Source organism: Chelonia mydas, chromosome 21 (assembly GCF_015237465.2).
Source record: "Chelonia mydas isolate rCheMyd1 chromosome 21, rCheMyd1.pri.v2, whole genome shotgun sequence".
Classification (NCBI taxonomy): Eukaryota; Metazoa; Chordata; order Testudines; family Cheloniidae; genus Chelonia; species Chelonia mydas.
The window spans coordinates 2,238,019-2,251,333 of record NC_051261.2 but is presented as its reverse complement, the minus strand read 5'-3'; the positions used below and the strand labels follow the sequence as shown (position 1 = coordinate 2,251,333).

At 47.1% G+C, this 13,315-nt stretch overlaps 1 protein-coding gene across 4 annotated transcripts in view; it reads left to right on the top strand.

The window, feature by feature from the left end:
* The window catches only part of TAFA3 (TAFA chemokine like family member 3), a 72,754-nt gene extending 62,083 nt beyond the window's left edge, over positions 1 to 10,671 (top strand). For all 4 annotated transcript variants that reach the window (XM_043533722.1, XM_037885219.2, XM_037885220.2 and 1 more), the window contains 2 exons: positions 4,086 to 4,210; positions 8,653 to 10,671. In XM_043533722.1, the coding sequence (XP_043389657.1) occupies positions 4,086 to 4,210; positions 8,653 to 8,664 (137 nt within the window). In that variant the 3' untranslated portion in view covers positions 8,665 to 10,671. The remainder of the gene's footprint in view (positions 1 to 4,085; positions 4,211 to 8,652) is intronic.
* Positions 10,672 to 13,315: the final 2,644 nt, after the last annotated feature.

The window sequence follows — 13,315 nt, the reverse complement described above, 5'->3', positions numbered from 1 at the left end:
AGCTGAGCTCGGACATGGGGTTGTGCGAGTCTGAGCTCTGGTAGCTAGCACAAGCCTCTACTGGTGCACAGTGTCCACACCATTAGTTTTAGCAGGCTAGTTCGAGCCGAGTCAGTGCGAGTTTGTCTGCCCGGCTAGACGGCTCACTCCCAGCTGCAGTGTGGACATACCGGGGAACTCAGCCAACAGCAGGCCTGTGCAGTGCAGAGCGCAGCCTGGGGGGGGAGGAGGAAGTGAAAGCTGTGCAGAGCTGGGCAGCCATCTCCCTCTGGCGACATCAGCAGAAATTCCTGCTCTCTGCAGATTTGTGAAATACGTGGTGCTTCTGACCGAATGTGGGGCCTCCCCACTGACACATGCCAGGACTTGGCTGGCAGAGAAATGATACTGGTTTCGCAGGAAAGGAAGCTCTTTGTGATGAAATTACTTCCCCCCTGCAGTAATTGCTTGCTGGGAAAGATGAGCCAGAAGAGGAAACGTCCCTTCTAACCTCTGAGGATGGGGTTATTCGCCCCCGTTTTGCCAGCAGTGGGGATTTTTCCATACATCTGTAACACTGAATGTATTTAAAAAAATATTCCCAATCCAAACATGCTAAACTGGCAGGTTCTCCCACCGTGATCAGTCTCTGCCAAGTGCCTGTTAAGCAGAAGTGTCAGATACGGCTTTTGTGCCCCTGGGTGTGCCAGTCTTCTGCCACATGAGCAGGAGAATGTAGTTATCCCTGATTTATTTAATTAGAACTTCTACAAACACTGAGCAGGGCACCCCTCCATACATACACTCTAGGTACTCCTGAGGTTGCCTAAAAATACAATTAAAATAACCCCGAACCTCCCCAAAGTGCATCAGTCTAGACAGAACTAGTTGGCACTGGTCTAGTGCCATCTGTCCCAGGTGCTCTTGCTTTCATTCACGATGCCTCCAGCTAGGAGGAGGTGAGTGTCATCATCTCCCTGTATCAGAACGGGGAGCTGAGGGGCAGAGGAATTCTTTGCCCGAGGTCTCAGTGGTATGGCTGGAAATAGAACCTAGCCCTGCCTCCCCATCCCTGCTTTGGAGGTGTTTGCCCAGCCTGATAAGAGCACCAGGGACCTATCCGTCATGTGTCACACTGACTGCGAAGGCCCTGCCAGCACTACAGGGAGGGACGTGTTTGAAAGCTGTTTCCAGACACTGTTCCATGTTCACGACTGTTTTTAAAGCCACGCACCAGGCTGGCTCCTCACGAGGGGGCCTGCTGGGACTGTGTCTGGCAGTAGCTTTCAGCCAGATAGGGCCAATTAGGAACAGTCCCTGTATTGAGACACTGAACTCGCTGGGCAAAGCAGAGCTCTGAGCAAAGCCGTTTCAGAACTAGCCTAGGGAAGTGGGACCGAGATTCTCCAAAGTGACGAGTGATTTAGGAGCCCATTTGGGGAGCCCAGACTGAGACTCCATAAAGGGGCCTGATTTCACAGGTCAGGCACTCTAGGCACCCGACACCACTAACCACCATGGATCACCTTGGCCAGGGCTCTGGCTTCGTTTGCACTCAGCGCATGGAGATGGACGCCAGTCCCTGCTCGGCTCACCTGCAAGACGGTCTCAGGTGCCTAAACTCTCACAGCCTTCTGAGTGTGACTCATCCAATCCACCACCAGCCCCTCCCATCGCACCCTGCTGCCAGCAGCTGGCATCACAGCAGATAATGCAACTTTGCGCAGTTCCCCGGGGCCTGCCTCTAGGCCTCCCAAGTGCTTTTCTCTCCAAGCTCTCACTTCGGGACAGCTTACCCAGGGGCAAGAATAAAAGGACAGAATGTGAGGGGGAACCCCCCCGCCCCCCCGCAACACACACACCTGGTGCTGGGAACCCCCCACTGCACCAGAAGAAAGACAAGCAGATTAAAAAGGAAGTGAGTCATCTTCTGCTTGTCATTAAAATGTGGCCCGTGGGCAGTGACCAGGAACAGCCAGGCTGCCGGGGACAGAATGCACATAAGAGGGGTGAGCTGTGGGGATGAAAGACGCTGAGGGGTCTTGGCGGAAGAGCAGCGAGGCAGGACACCCTCCCTGGTGCCATTAGATTTGCAAGGAGGGCCAGGTTTGCTCTTTGATTGCCACCACTAACAAGCCTTTCGTCTTCAAAAGCAAACTGGAAAAGACCTAGCAGTGGCTCAGCACGGTTAAATGCCTCTCCGTATGCCTCCCGCCAGCCCAGTGTTTCCTGTCGAGTCCCTGATTCCTAATGACCTCCCGGTTAATGGGATTCAGGCACCGTTTCATTGGGCGCCTCCTCTCTGGCCTCTGAGGGGTTCAAATTATGAATATTCCTCAACTTAGACCACCTTGTTGCTGATCTTTAGGTTGCTATGGTGACGGGCTTTTGCACGTCTTCTGTCCTTCGGTGATGCCGGCTTGCCATGGGCTGGGACAGTTGACGATGGCTGCTCTGTGCCTAATAATTCCCGTGCAAGTAAAATGCACCTGCGGGCCCTGTCTTTGTTCAGTTGCTTGTCCCTGCTCTCATGGTGCCTTGGGAGGGGCTCTGTGGCATAGCCCTGAACTCTGCTACCTCAGGAGAGAATCGGCCACGCGACACTCACCCTGATGTGGTTGCGGCTGCCAGAACACCCCAGCACACAGCGACCACGGAGCCTCACGCCCTGGCACTTTACCTGGGAGCGCATGGGACTAGAGCTGTGCAGGGGTAGGGAGGGAACGTGCCATTTTGTGAAACATTTCGAGATTCCAAAATCGGGCTTCATTCCAATGGGAGTGAAAACCCCCAAATTCCCCACAAGGGTAAATTCCAAACTTTGTGTCCATTTCTCTTCGTTCTAAATGTTTCATCTCAATTTAGAGTCTCAAAATGTTTTGTGTTGCATTATAATATATTCATCACAGGGTGACTGGCCTCTGTAAGGCAAGACAGGGCCAGCCACAGCTGTGCCATCATTAATTTGCTGCATCCCAGCTGACGGTGTGAGCCAAACTTAATGGACAGGTGGGCCTTAAAAAAGGACTGAGAGAGATCAGTCTGGCTTGGAACCATAAGGAGAACCAGCCTGGGGGCGAGTGCTCTATCCCAGATCCAGAAAGGAGCTGGGAACAGGGCCCAGAGGGAGGGTTGAAGGGCAGAAGAATCCTTTTGTTTGTTGGGACTTTTTAGTTTGGACATTTGCTGCCCTAGAAGGGGTTACATTTGTTTGTGACTTGGCAGGGGACTAAGCCGCATCTCCAGCACAGACCAGTGTGTGGAGAGCCAAAGAGACCCACCTCGGGGAAGGAAACTGAGGCAGAAAGTGCTGGCGGTGCCACGCTTGGCCACTAGGGCGTGCTATGGGGAAGCCATGCCCCATGATCGTATTTTATATTTATATACATAGTGTTTGTATAATTATATATTATATCGTACAAAATAATAGATTATAGTACGTAATTATGCAAACGTTATAATATATAATACATTTAAAAAAATCAAAACAAAAAATCATTTCAAAATAAAAAGTGGAAATGTTTTGTTCAGAAAATGTCAAAATGGGACATTCCAACATCGTTGGAACTTTTTTCCATTTCTAAACAAAAGTCTGGTGAAACTGACCCAATTTCATAAAGTGGTTTGATTTAGATGGAATATAAATAAATAGGGATGCCAGAAAATGGTACAGAAAATATAAAAAAAATTTTTTTTTCAATTTTCACAGAAATTTTTGATTTTTCGTCAAAGCAAAATGAAAAACTGTGTTTCAGTTTGACTTGAATTGAAAGAAGCAGTACCAGCTTTCCTTTCTTTGGTTTCATTTTTCTCCCTTCTCTCCCCTTTTTCACCACTGGAGAAGGTGGGGACAGGGAGTGGGAGGAGGAAGAAAAACAAATCCTCCAATTTTTGATTCAGTGTTGACAAACAATTTAAAAACTTTTCATCGTGTGCAAAAAGCCATTGTCCGCTCCATAAACTAGCTCCTTGCTGATGAAATGCCGGCCATCTCTCATAGCAAATACTAACTTCCCACCCTGTCTCCATCTCTCCCCTCATCCAGCCCATCTGCATGCACACTGCCCGTATCTGCTCTGTTCCTCACTGGCCCTCTCTCCTTTCAGCCTCCATAGTCCTCCAGAAGTGGTGGTGTCAGATGGAGCCGTGTCTAGAAAGGGAGGAGTGTAAGGTGCTGCCAGACTTGTCTGGATGGAGCTGCAGTACTGGCAACAAAGTCAAGACGACCAAGGTATGTGTGCAGTGCTGTTTGGAGCCATACGTTTGCCACAGAAAATGGAGTAAGCCAACTGGAGCACAGGGCATTGGCAGAGCTGGGCAGGGGCTCAGGATGGGAGGAGCTGGCAGGATTTACAGAGCAGAACTGAAGGGCTTTGGCTGAGCTGGTGTGAGGAGCTTCCACCCTTCCCTCACGTCAGTGCGTTTAGTCCCTTCTTTTCACAGCCCAGGAATGTCCCTCCATAGCGCTCAGGTGCAGGAAGAGAAGTGAGGCGCCTTGCCCAGAGTTTTTACATCTCTCTGTCTTTCATACTGATTATGGTGGTGCCAGAGCACCAACCAAGAATGCGGCCCTGTTGTGCCAAAAGCCAACCCAGCATAGCTGACAGTGCCTGGCGTGAGAGCTTACCATCTAAATAGATCTGCCGGACACAGGGTGCGGCCAGGGCTGTGACACACAAGCAGAGAGAACAATGTGACGGTGGCGAATATCATTTTAGTGCCCTGGATTTTGTTCTGAGTTTAACTCCTTTGGTGGGTTTTGTTAGGTGATTACCTGATGCCACCAAGTAGAAGCGGTGGAGGGATTTTCCTGGGGAAGATATCAGAGTGGCTCCTAGGCTAGTCCTTGGCTGACAAAGGACTGGTTTGCAGTCTGTCCTGGCATTGCAGTGAGGTGCTACACTCCCCAAGCTGTTCTCTGGAGCAGCAGATTCCTCATCGCCTGCCTTCTGCCAGAGCAGTGTGATTCAGGCAAGGGCTTTCTTGGATGTCAGTGCTCCCCTGGCTGGAGCAATCATCTGTGACAGAGAGCTACATGATTATTATTTTCATGGCTTGCTGAATGCCCCGGAGAACAAGGTATAATTAAAATTTTATCAAACTCATTAGTAATTACATGTATGTCATGGTTAATCAGTTGCATAATTTTGTAATCATTGTTCATACAGTTGAGTATAATTATTCTTTATGCTTTAGCTTTGCTCACCCTGCACCCCCCGCTATAAAATTATCCTTCAAAAAAGTGATGCAGGGATTTATTTATTATTATTATTTTCCTCCACAAATTGCGCATTCGTGCTAAACTGTTTTCATGAATGTCAGAGCTGCCTCCCCTGGCACAGGCATCAAATACTGATGAGCAATTGCGGCTGTATTTCCAGACCATTCTCATTTCCCCCCCGTTTATATTGCTTATTTAATTCCCCTCCCCTCTCCCCTCAATCGCTATCTTAATTTGACGTCAGCATGATGACTCCAAGTTCTTGTAAGGGACAGTTCAGTTGTGAAGGGTGCTGGAGCTGCTGCAGTCCAGGTGTCTCCCCCAGCAGCACTGTTGATGCTCTGCCAGGGGACAAAGCCGTTTACGGTACTCCTCCAAAGATGCACTTTGCTTTCATCTGCCCTTCCCTCTGGACTAGCTGCAACCTGAAGATGGAGTCTGACATTTTCCAAAGCACCCAGTGTTTTTTGGTGCTCAACTTGAGACTGCTTAAAGGGGCCTGGTCTTCAGAAAGTTCTGGGCACGCCCCCGCCACTCCACATGACTGGCAAATTACAATGCGTTGAGACTGGAAGCAGCACCCAAAGCAGAGTGTGCATAAACAATCCGTGGGGGAAATATGCATCAAACATCCTGTTAAATAATTGCAACTATTGAATACGTTTGCATCTATTCAAGTCTGTTCAGTCACCGTTCACGAGCAGGAAAATCAGCTGGATGTGTTGGATTGCTTGCTCACAGCAGTTTGACCATTTCCATTAGCAAACAATCTCCAGAGCAAGTATTCTTCAGGGAACTCATTTGGGAAATAATTTCAAACTACAGATAAATGAGAGGAGAGTGTGATGTTGTCACAGTTCATCCCCGAGTGCGAAGAGGGAGAACTCATTCCTCTGAAGAACTTTGTCACAAATTATTTTTCAGCAGGGAGGGGATTTGCCTGTTAAAACTCTACAATTGACTCCTGCAAAATACAGTATCATTAACACTGAGTGGTCAAAGCTCATGAAAAAATCATGGCATTGATTTAAAAATCATCAGAATGTAAAAACAGTAAATGCTGGGTTATTTTTATTTGCCATCTGGTTTTGGAATATTTATAGGGACACATTTTCAAGCTTTTCTCTGCAACCAGGAAAGCTAGAAACTTATTTTTCTTTTTTAAATAAATGAAAGCTAAGATTTTCTCATAATCACATGACTCCAGGACCTGGGGCATTAAGGAAAACATTAAATATCACCAGACTCATGAAAAAAATTGCGAGAGTTGGCAACACTGAAAATATGCTGCCACCCTGTAATGGAGTACTCAAGCTGCTCCCCTCCGGATTCGGCCCCTTGGCATCTCTCCTCCGTGAATCAGGGACACTTCGGTCTGGTGCAACACCTGTGCTCTTTATTCGTGATCAGTTTCCCACCAACAGTTTTCAACTATATACAGGCTTTAGAACTGCTTGGCCTACCACAGGCTAGGAGGCTCCTACTCCCTCTGAGCCTGACCTCCCGTTCTTAGTCTCCACCTTTCCTTTCCTTTTCCTCCTCCTCCTAAACACGTTTTTAGAAACATTTTGATTTAGACAAAAAGGGCTGTTTTAATCAAAAACTGTTTTGATGAAAAACGTCTGAACAGTTCTACTGGTAAACTCATTCCCTCTTCCTTCCTCTCTCTGCGTCGTTTACACCAGCTCCCCTGCTCCTTTGTCTTCTCTCCAGTCCTCTTTGAATGCTTGGGTTTAACTGGTGCTGTATTAGCAGCAGGCTAGTTGAGTAATAAGCACATTTCGTCCCCTTAACTGTGGGTCTGTGCTGGGCACAAATTACCCTGTTTTGTTTAGGGTTTTTTTAATGCTTCCAGTTTGATCTTCCTGCCATTGTGCATGGATTTGCTGAATTGTTCCTGCTGAACGTGCCTGGTACTTGGCATGCACAAGTGGCCAGGAATGGAATTTAAATAGCAGTATTTCAAATGCAGCTACACCTCTCATGGGTGCCTGGAGAGAAAGCTCTAGCCCTGCTATGAAATCAGTAAGAAAGGACATTGTGATGGTAAATAGGATATAAACGTCTGAAGGCTGTAAAATTATCCATGGTCGCTAGTACAACCCAACGTTTAAAAGGCTGGGAGACCATTTAAAAAAATTTTTTTTTGTCTCTCTGAATATACAGACATGCTGACACGCCCTCACTCACACCCACGTCCCTGCAGCCTGTCTAAGGGGCTTGTGCAGGCTGCATCTTCTTTTCCAGAGTGCATGGTGCAAGAGTTGCATTTAGATTTTTATTCCGTTGCCACCAACAGGAACTGAATAGGCCGCGTGCCGTTCCTATGGAGTGGGGTTGTTACCCCTTGGTTACAGTTGGGGAACTGAGGCACGCAGAGGAGAAGTGGCTCACCTGAGGCCATGCAGTGAGTTAGAGCTGGAAATAGAGCTCAGGAATCTCATAGAGCCCCAGGCCCTGCTATGACCACTAGACAGCACTCCCACTACAGAGTGACCTGTAGGAGTTGCCATTGCAGTTCAGTGCAGTGGGCCTGATTCTGCTCTTAAACTGTCTTTACACCAGTGTAAGTGTCATCTTTAGTGAAGGTACCCCCAGTGCACACCAATGTAAATCAGGAGCGACCCATTCCCCTGCACCTTGTGTTGTCAATGAAATCTTTGCAAAGTGAGTGCAGAAGGGGACTGAAACCCTGCTAGTGTGAACTCGGGGAGATTCAGATATGACACCTGGGTCGAATGGTTCCCTGAGTTACACCCACATGGTCCTACCAGCTCCAGGAGGGCTACAGGGCTGAAGGCAGGAGCCCCTCACACCTCCCACTGTGACCACACCTTGCACCCTGCGAATGAAAACAGCCTGGGCCTGGCCCAACACTGTGTAGTCACTGGCACCAGTGTGTGGTGCTTCCAAATCAGAATGATGGTGTTTGACACCTTTCTGCCCTGGGGTCAGTGGCTACAATGGAGAATCAGGTCCTGTGGAAAATATGGGGGAAACCGCCCTTGGAAAATCCCCTGCTGCTGTTTTTACCACAGGCAATGACCCCAGCCCTTCGCAGTTTAGGTTTTAAGTTTTGCCTCCTTCTCCCAACACCATGGCCCTGAGACTTTATTGTTATTATCGATAGTGAGGTGACTCAAGGACTGGGACCACCTTATGCTAGGTTCTGTACAAACCCAGAATAATAAGCTGCAAAGAGCTTACATCTGTGTATCAGAGACCTCAGGCGGATGCAGACAGGCAGGGGAACACAAGGAAACAAAATCTTGCCTTCTTCCAAATCCCTTCTCAGTGTTCTACACTAGGGAATGCAGGAAGCAATTAAAAGTAGGTCTGGAAAACTATACGAGTTCGCCTCAGTTTTAAGAGAAAACCCAAATCCAGTCCTGCCTCGCCAGTCGATAGGTTGCCAGGCTTTGGTGTGACGTGTTCTTCTCCTTTGTTCGCAGGTCACCCGGTAGTTGCTGTGGATCTCTTTCCTGAGGGTTTCTCTGGCCGGCGTCTGCGTTGCGGCGGCCAGCATTGCGAAATGGTACAATATCATGTTCATTCAGCTGCGGGAAGGTCCTGTCGCGTTCTGCGGAGCCGTGAACAGGACTTCCCGGCGATGGCAGCAACGCAGCAGTGTTGGGATAGGGTGGCTGTCCCTCTGAGCACTTTACTGTTCTGACTACACTGCATCTGACAGCGGATTCGTGCTCACTCCTTCTTGGAGCAGCACTGTGAGTTACAGAGAAGGGGACGGATGCACCCCTCTGGCCTGGAATACTGGGAAACCTCCCTTCTGGAAGTGAAAAGCCGTGCCAGCTCCTGGTTTAATGCCACCTCTGAGGTACTGAAGCAGCGATTGCTATTGAGGCGATAGTAATGGGTTCTGAATGCAGTTGCAAGACTCCCTTTCACTCCATGTTTTCCCTCTGCATCAGGGATGCACATGCCAAGAAATTCTTGAGTCACGTAGAATCTGTTGACAATTACAAAGAGAAAAAATGGCTTCCTTCCTTTCCTGCCGCATATTCAGATAGGATAAAATAATTGCCAGGAGAATCATATTTTCCCCCAAGGTCTTGAATAGGTGTCATTGTCAGGGTTTTAGAAATCAATGTCTAAGTCTTCCCCATCCTTGTTTCATTGTTTTTTTAATGAAGACTGGTTTCCAGGAAGAGTTCCTGCAGACTCGGGCCAGATTCGATCTATCTTCCATCGGCATAAAACTGCAGTAACTCCACTGAAGTCAATGGAGATGCTCTGTCTTTGTCACAGGGTGATTGAAATCAGAATCTGGCCTACTGTATAACAGAAATGACAGTGCAGACTGAAACATCTGACGCTTTGCTGGAGACATCTGACATGAGACAATAGACTCGCTGAGCAAAGCGAGGCTGGTTTTTCCTTGCTCATTAATTGCACTGATCAGGCTGTTAGTTCCAAATCTGAGCTCTGTGATCCAAGTCATTGGAGCCAAATTACTGCTCATGTTTGCAATAGCATTTCAGAGGAATGCAGGGGGGCAAATTTCTCTCTCTTTGGTCTGTTGTACCTGGTGCAGTTTCCATTGTTATCCAGAGAGAGATTGAAATGGCTTAGCTCCATTAATTCAAAAGAGAGAAAAACCCCTGCAATGAGCTCAAATCCCTTCCCAGGGCAAACTATTGTTCCAAATTTTCTACAATATATTGGTGGGGGTGAGAGCCCTATCTAACCCCTTTATCCCAGCTGCAAACATCACAAGGAAAAACTCTTTGGTCTGGGGGACTAATCTCCCTCCCCACCCAGAAGTCAGTGGGGAAATTGCCATTGAAGTCAGTGGAGTAGGACTGGGCTTTGGGCGGAGAATTGCAGAGGTACTTAAACGCCCCTTTTGCTCCTTTGGGAGTTCCAGCTGTGATAGTCACAGAAGCCTGTTGTATACATTGGTTTGCTGGGGAAGGGAATAGTTAGAACCAACTTAATCCATACTGAATGCACAGGACAGTAGTAGTGAAAGTAACAGATGCCTCCTCAATGGAAACCTTGCTACTCTTCCCTAAAAAGTCTTTCAGATCCAACCCTTGCTGTGTTACACCCCTAGATGTTGGTACCATTATGTTTCTCTTGACTCAGGAAGGCCCATGGATTTAACCCTTGGAAGTGAAAATACTTGTATGATCATTGGTTGCCTACAGTGCAAAGTGTAACCCAAAGGGGACATATGACTGACGCGAAAGCCTGGTGCGGAGATTACATGGATTCCAGGAATAACAGGAGGGAGTGGTGTGGGAAGTTCCAGGCAAAGAGAAAACAGCAGCATATTTCAAATGCAGCCTGGCTCTGTTCTGTTTTGCAGCAGCCTGGTGTCTATGCTACAACTGTACAACCTGCTGGAGTTGTTATTGGAACGTTTTTGTAGCGGGGTATGTAATCCCTGCCTCAGATGCGATGTAAATACCAGACTGTGAAATATTAAATTCATTTTAATCTCTGCAAAAGATCGTTTCATTTTTGAAAAGAAAAGGTGGAGGCAGAAGAGTATTTTTCAAATCAATCTACTAAAGGGCAGAAGGTTTGTGAGGCCTTTATTCTGGGGCAGACCCTACTGTTGTTGAAGTGCGTGCGTGAAGGACTGGCCAATTTGTAATGGATGTGGCTTCCTGTCATTAGGATAATAAGCAGATAAGTCACGGAAGCTTGCCCAGGGCTAGTTCAAAACTCTTTCTTCATGGAGCAGGTGGTGCAGCTCGCAGGAATTTTCATTGCTGGCATATTCAAATGACAGACAGCAGTTTCCCCTGAAAAATCAATGAGTAAATTCCATAGGAGCTTGGTAAAGTATACAGAGAGGAAAAGTGCCTGCTCCCTGCTGTGCGTGAAATGCAGGACCAGAGATTGTCACGAGACACACTGAACTCTCTCTCTGGTCCTGTCTGCTTTAGATACTTGCACCTAACTCCTGCTGTCAGGAAGGGGTGTTGCACCAAGACTGGATGCCAGAACAGACCTTTCTATGAACAGGGAAAACTTTCTATTTGCTGAAGGAAGGACTGGCTGGATGCTCCCTACCTAGATAATACTTTTGCGGTAGAATTTGTTCCAAGCAGCAGCAGCAGGGGAGAAGGAAACGGTCACAGAAAGAAGGTTTAGCTGCAGAGACACTGGGATCTTTACGTCTCCCTGGGAGCATGAAAACTTTTGTTTGCGAGACTCAGAATAGATAGCTACGTAAATGGGAAGCTGAGAGGCAAAAGCATTCAGTGTGGATTTAAACACTGGTTTCAGAGTAACAGCCGTGTTAGTCTGTATTCGTAAAAAGAAAAGGAGGACTTGTGGCACCTTAGAGACTAACCAGTTTATTTGAGCATGAGCTTTCGTGAGCTACAGCTCACTTCATCGGATGCATAGCATATCGTGGAAACTGCAGAAGACATTATATACACACAGAGACCATGAAACAAAACTTCCTCCCACCCCACTCTCCTGCTGGTAACAGCTTATCTAAAGTGATCATCAAGTAGAGCCATTTCCAGCACAAATCCAGGTTTTCTCACCCTTCCCGCCCCCCCCCCCCCACACACATACAAACTCAATCTTTACAATGGGTAAAGATACATGTGGCATGTTCAGGAAGGGGTTACATGCCAAGGCTGAGGATGCTCTGGGGAGCAGAAATATTATGTGATATGGCAGCAGAAATTATTATCAATAGTAAACTATGGTTCAGAATGAAAACGAGTAGATAGCGAGAATGGAAACAGCACCTAACCTGAGTAACTCTCAGGAGCCTTTTTACACAGTTACAAGTGTTTTCATGAACACACATATTTTGCATGACATTCTGGTGATCCTTCTGTTCAGCTAGCTAATGACCACTTCTGGGCGGTTTTGGAAGGTGCCATCTGATTCTGCATACGAGAAAGTGATTGTTGAATGATCTCTGAAAAGCCCCAAGAAACCAGGGGTTGCATGTGATTCTCTTCTGCACTTTCATTAGGCACAGTGCTGGCCGTTGATAAGTCAGTGTCCTCCAAGAGTCACACTTCTGAGACGCTAGAGGATAATAATAGAAAATAACCATGAGAAGGATGATGGTTCCAGTGGGACAAATCCTGCTTTTGCCTGCTAACCCCATTGCACTTATTTTGACTTTGTCCTAGGATTGCACGGTGTAAGTGAGGGAAGGAATTGGCCTGCATTCAGAATGCTGGAAAATTGGGACCACTTACGAGAATGAGATTCCAGTGTCTTGCTGAAACACTTTGCAAATACTTTATTGCCTGAGGGAGATGCAGTGAAAAAGTTGGGCTTGTGTTTAATTTCATTAATATTTAAGGATGCTTCTTAAGTGAGTTAATGGCCCATTGAACAGTATGAGGTTTTGCAAATGGCTGGTATGTGAAGATGCACGTAGAGGGTTGTGTTGGTCTGATTTCTATGCATAGGCATGCATACGTTTTTGCATAGGTCTGATATGTGAATGGAGGCAGTGAATTAGTCACAATATTGCAAACAGAGAGTCCTTGCTTATATTCCCAGCTCTACCGCCGACTTACTGTGTGATCTTGGCTAGGGCCCTTCATCTGCCTCAGTTTCCCAATCTATAAATAATGGGCCTGATTCTCATTTACACTGAAGTCCCTCTGCCAGGGTGAAAGGACCTTGAAGTAGATGTAAGCTACAGTTACACTCATGTTAAGCCCCTTAACACTGCCAGAGTGATGCAAAGGGGTCTTATCGTCAATGAGAATTGGGTCTCTCAATACATAACCACGTAACTTTGGTAAAGCTCCTATGGATATCAAGCACCAGATAAATGCTACATATCATTGTTCCCTAGGTGGGGTTTGGCCATTAAGTGTTTGGTGGGCGAATGGGGGGTAGTCTGGTTGGTTTGCTCTGCGGATGGGCATGTGAGGGATATAAAATGGAAGGCGAGTTGCCTTTTTCACCGGACAATACCTGATCTTTTTGATATTTCTTATCAATTTTAGTCGGCGGTCATTTTACCTGTGTAATTCTATTCTGTTTGCAGCACTGTGGTGCCTTTGTTCATCTCCATTCAGGGTTTGGAGCTGACCCTCTCATGTAGGTCTCATCAGATTGGGTCATTGCCTCTCCCTTCTTTAGGGCTGGAAATAA